Below are 6,000 nucleotides of genomic sequence, written 5' to 3'. Positions count from 1 at the left end.
TTAGTCTAGAGGAAATTTTTCTCTTTTTGGTGTATCCCAAGTCACTCTTTCTTTCCCTTTTACCTTCGGAAAAACCATGTAATTTCTTCAATGGCTTTGGTTTTTAAAAATATCCAGAAGAATTGCTAGCTTTGAGTAACTAACTTTCTCCTCAGCATGATTACTGAGGCAGGTAAATACCAAGGACTTGCTGATGTGCTTGAAACAGGAGTGGAAAAAGAAAAGGAACAAACACATATTAATGTTTCAATAAATTATCTCTACTCTTAATTTAGGCCTTGTTGCACATGGCAGCCTTTGGAATCTTTGATGATTCTCCCACATTTATTTTAAGATTCCACTGATTGATGTAACTTTCTGATAAACTGTACAATCCTGTCAGAATCCAATTTTGGATGATTTGGGGGTGCTTTTTATACATGTTTACTTTGTGTCTCTACTTCACACAGGCCAATAATTAAGCTTTTTCATATTTCCCAGATAGATAATGGATTGAGCTGGTCAGTAAAGTATTGACAGTTAAAGATTAGTTCATTTGATTAATATTCACAACTGATGAACCATGGGCATCGTACATTCTATACCTTCTCTATCTGTGAATAATAGAAATTTTTAATGATGGCAAATTTTAATAATGGTCTTACCTAGGTAGTCTCTGAGGTAGAGCACACAATTCCCTGGTGGAATTTTGTCTCCTACAGCAGTAGGAATTCATGAAGTTCTTATTTATTCACAGGTAGTGAGTGTGCATATGGCAACTACCATGAAATATCTTTGGAAGGAATGCCAGATGCAGATGGAGTAGCCAGCACTCCCTCCCTCAATGTTCAGGAGCCATGCTCTCCAGCCATATCCAGTGAAGCATTTACTCCAAAGGAGAGCTCTCCTTACAAAGTTCCCATCTACATCCCTGATGACATCCCCATTCCAGCTGAGTTTGAACTTCGAGAGTCAAATATGCCCGGAGCAGGACTAGGAATATGGACCAAAAGGAAGATTGAAGTAGGTGAAAAGTTTGGACCTTATGTGGGAGAGCAGAGGTCAAACCTGAAAGACCCCAGTCATGGATGGGAGGTAAGAACATATTTTGTGCTAACACAGGCACACACACACACACACACACACACACACACACACACACACACACACTTGGATCTGTAAAGAAGAGATTACTTTACATTGCCATAAAATTAACCAATTCTGTTTGTTAGAGTATGTCTTCAAATAAGTGCTTAAAATGAACTCCTTTACAATCATAATTCTTGAAAGAAACAATGTTATTATTATGGGTTTATAATTTTTGTACAGATTATATATATATTATATATATAATATATTTTGTGTATTTTTGGGACTTGACAGCTTTTATGGTTGTCATAATATCAGATTTTCTGGAAAAGCTAGTCTGTAGCTGAAAAACCATTAGGCAATTTCTCTGCTGGTCAGAAAGTGTTTTTGGAGATGTGATTGACCTTTGGTTTCATAGTATTTCGGTTAGACAGAAATCAGATAAACTAGATTTATTTTGGTATGTTCTCTTAATATTTATGATCATTAATAGAATATCTGGTTAGCTTTTAAATATAAATAAATATGCAGTGCCTTCAGGACTTAATTTTAACTTTTTTCCTCTTGCTTTATATGTGTCTCCTTGTGAACTCTGTTGAAAATGCCATGATAAAAATAATTCCTGTTCAAATTCTAAAATGCCAAAAGTTAAGATCTGGAATTAATTTGATTATAAAAGGGAAATCTTTCCTTAGTTTTGTTGTCAGCTATAGCCCTGGTAAAGTTGTAGTTTAGATACATTGCTTTTACACATGTGTATTGATGAGATTTTTTAAAAAAAATCACTGTAGCATTAACTGATATGTGAGCTGAATACATTTTAAATCAAACATGTACAAACTTTGCGTCATTATTGTTCACCTTAATATAATGGCAATAAACATTCTAATAATAAGTAACTCATAAACTTTCATTACAAAATCTCCAGAGTGAAACAGCAAGTGTAGCACTGGTCAAAATTATCCAGAAGGGTTGGAATAAACTGAGGCTTAATCATGAAATCACTTTGTAATTACAGGCTTGGTAAGTGCAGGGCTGTGTCTCTTTAGACATAATAGCTATGGATTGGAGGATGAGCCTGGGAAAATTCTGCATTTGGAGGAAATTTTAAAGTTATTGTCATTTTCTCCTTGGAGTGAAATGTTTTCAACATTTATATGGTCAAATATTTACTTTGAGAAATATAAAATGATTTCTTCCTTTATGTCAAAACTGAGTTATTTTTATTGCTTGAAATGGAAGATGCCTTTATAAAAGTCATTACCTTTTGGCTAAAGATCACGCATTTCCTCTCCTTCATGCATTTCAACTCCGTTGAGTAAGAATTCAGCAGTATCCTTCACCATTTGAATGATTAGCCTCACTTTTGAGAGAGTGGATTTTCTGTTTTGGAGCTATCAGAAACAAAACCAGAGAAAGGGCTTTTCATGGTTTTAGCAAATGTGTTCCAGGCAGGAGCAGCTGACTGCTTGACTCTTACTTAGGTTTGTTTCATTATTTGTTTTAAATCTCACCCCAGTTAATACAAAATCCAATCATGATCAAAAAAGCCATTTTCACAAAGGCATCTTTCCTGACTCCTGCATGTTCATTTTAAATCGTCCCAGCATCAGCCTGGTGGCACATGCCTATAATCCTAGCACTCAGAGAGGCTGAGTCAGGAGGGTCACTGTGAGATCAAGGCCAACCTGGACTACATAGTGAGTTCAAGGTCAGCTTCAACTACATAGTAAGTCTCTGTCTCAAAAAATTTTTCTTTGTTCTCATTTCATATGTGCATTTAACTGTAACTAGCTTAGTGTCCCATTTGGTTAGACAAGTTATTGTGATTTAACTTGTAAGACCTCTCTTTTGGATTCTACTTCATTTTTTAAATGATAAATTAAAGGCATTTTCTTTTCTTAGGCACTTTCAAAAATAAACAGGAATAAGCAAAATTCAGATTCAGAGTGACTGAGCAGTTGTTGTGTTTCAGACTCTGTACTAAATATTTCTGCTACAGAAAATCAGTCTTTCCTAGCTGAACAAATCATTACTCTCTCAAGTACTGCCTTTGCTCATTTCTTTCAGCACAGCTCGTCCGTACATTTCTTGTTTCAATAAATCACATCACCTTTTATCTAGTGTTCATGACAGAAATGGTGTCATACTGACTCTCCTCTTCCCCACTCCACTGTGTCGAATGTAATAGTTTGCGTATTCTATCAAGTGCCCGATCTTTACAGTGCTCTTACCTACACACCTCTTTTCTTCCCCATTCTTAGAAAGTTACTACCCACTAAATTTGCTTCCTTTGTGCCACCACCCATGATCTTCTTAATAAAAATTTAGTACTACCTGAATTTTGTTCCACCAGGAAAAATGAATCCATTTACTATAGAACTTAGAATGCTCAGAATCCAGATTATTTGCTTAGATTCCCTAATAGAACAAGGTTTCCATTGGAGTTGGCAACACCAAATCCTCACATGCAACATCTTTATTGTGCTCCATAAATTTTTGTGGTATTGTCCAGTGCTCAGTACATTTTTAAAAATAAGTCTTCTTACTAAATAAAAAAAAAAAATAGTCTGATCCACTGCCTAACAAAAATACCATAGGCTTGGGAACTTAAACAAAATTTATTTTCTCAGAAATTCTTTTTTTTACAATACACACATTCTATTTCTTTGATTATAACCAACTAAAGCAAGCCAAAATAGCATGTTAAAGACGCATGTGTTTGTACCAATATGGTACAGAAGATACGAATTTGCAGATGGAATATTCAGAAAATGGCTATTGGTTAAATGAGTATTTGTTTCATTATTATTTTATCATGACCCTCAATGTTATTATTTACATTGAATACTATTTACATATACTGTGCTTATGTGTAGTTCATAATTTTAACAACCCTAGTGTTGAAACTAGTAAAGTAACTAGAATCAGCCCAGTCCATATTCTCATTTAGCAAGGAAACTATGTGGCAGAAAGAACAAATAGCATACTATTAACATCTGATTTCAGAAGTGCTATAAACCCATTGTTTACAATAAATTAAGATTTTCTTTTTTATTAATGATTTACTGGTACATTTTAAATATATATATGATCATTTCATCATAGGGACTTTGTACTTGTACATGATTTATCTCTATTTTTCCCGATTCCCTTTTCCTCCCTTCGAACCCTTTTCCTCTCCATATTTACAAGAGCTTTGTGTTTGCTTTTCCTTCTTTTCTCATTTTCTCTTTTCTTCCTTTCCCCCTCCTGCCTCCCTGTTCCCCTTCCCAACTGAGTATTTTCCTCCTGTTCATAGTATTTAGTATACTTTCTGGTCCTTATTTACATTTTCAGTTTCTCACACCAGGGAAACAATTCTGAAGTCTATGAAGTTCTAGCTGATTTGGTTTTTGGTGAGAGCTCTCTTCTTGGTTTTAAGACACCTACCTCTTTACTTCCTTATTCCATCTCTATACGACCTTCCTTTAGTGTGGGTACATGGGCTGAGGCAGATAGGTTGAGGTGGCTTGTGGAGAGTCAGAGACAGCCAGTAAGGGAGGAAGAAAGGGAGACAGGGAGAGAGAGGGTTCTCTGGTATCTTATAAGAACACTAATCTTACTGGCTCAAGTCCCCATCCTGTGTCATTTTTTTTTTCTTTTCTTGTGACCTTATCTAATTTTACTTACATATTCAAACCTCTACAAATACAGTCCATTTGAGGGTTATGGTTTTATCCTCTAACAGATATTCAACAAATAACTATTCAATGAAGAAAATGAGTGAGTGAATGAATAAATGGATACATGAAAGAAAGAAGGAATGAATGAATTATAGGAATATGTGATTCTGAAAGAAGAGGCAAGGAGTGAGAGCTGAAGTATGTCCATGGAGAAGTAGAGAACCAAGAACTTAGATATGAACTTCTCAAATTCAGTTTGTTCTTGATTTATTATTTGACCAACGGATTAACAATATCTGCCCCGTATCAGTAGTTGTTAGAGAAGTAAAACTAGGTGAAGAAATCTGGTAGCATTTTCAGAGTAAATGAAAAAGAAAACAAAAACATTACAAGGATATACCTTTCTAAATCTTATTTAAATATATATATTTTTTGAGACAGGGTCTCCCTGTGCAGTTCAGACTGGCCTTGAACTCACTTTGTAGCCCAGGCTGGTCTTGAACTCACAATGATCCTCCTGCCTCAGCCTCCCAAGTGCTGGGATTACAGACGTGCACCAATACATGCAGCTTAAACAATTTTTTACTTTTTAATTTATTTATTTATTTATTTTGTTATTGGGAATTGAACTCATAACTTTAAACTTGCCAGGCAGGCACTATGCCACTGAGCTATATCCTTAGCCCTTAAATAATTTTTTTAAAAGTCAGTATGTTTTTCAAATAAAATACTTTGGAAAATCCATAAAATATGTATATTCGATAAATAGGCTTTTTTACTGTTTATTTTTTTATTTTAAGGATAAAAGAACAAAAATATATTAAGAAATATACATTTACAAAATAACACAAAAACAATGTGAGCAATACAGAATTTCAGACAAGGTGATAGGAAATTAACAATACTTTTTGTACTATTTATTGGTATTCTCACATTAGTTGCTGAGATAAACAAATATAGACATGTAAGGTTGATTAAATAAACATTAACTGTTCCTTTCAATAAAGCAATAAAAGTCAGTAGTACAACTATGTTATCTATCCTGTGTATACATATATACATATTTTCCCCTTCTTTTCTTCTTTCCCTCATACCAGTTCTTTCCTTTTGAGCAGTTTCCTTTTGTTTCACAATATCTATTGTACCTCCTAGATTTTATTCACTCTTTCAGGTTCTTACACTAGTGAGATGATATGGTGTTTACACATGTGGGTCTGATTTATTTCACTTATGAGTATGGTCTCTAATTGTGACTATTTACTTATAA

General features: G+C 34.4%; 1 protein-coding gene across 7 annotated transcripts in view; it reads left to right on the top strand.

Annotated features, from left to right (window-relative positions):
• Positions 1-736: 736 nt before the first annotated feature.
• Positions 737-6,000, top strand: part of Mecom (MDS1 and EVI1 complex locus) — a gene marked incomplete at its 5' end in the record, with an annotated part of 282,239 nt that continues 276,975 nt past the window's right edge. For all 7 annotated transcript variants that reach the window (XM_005393153.2, XM_005393148.2, XM_005393146.2 and 4 more), the window contains 1 exon segment: positions 737-1,074. In XM_005393153.2, coding sequence (XP_005393210.2) covers positions 737-1,074 — 338 coding nt within the window.

The sequence above is a fragment of the Chinchilla lanigera genome, unplaced genomic scaffold (genome assembly GCF_000276665.1).
Source record: "Chinchilla lanigera isolate Chin_1 unplaced genomic scaffold, ChiLan1.0 scaffold00047, whole genome shotgun sequence".
Taxonomy (NCBI): domain Eukaryota; kingdom Metazoa; phylum Chordata; class Mammalia; order Rodentia; family Chinchillidae; genus Chinchilla; species Chinchilla lanigera.
This window is presented reverse-complemented; position numbering and strand designations above follow the sequence as displayed.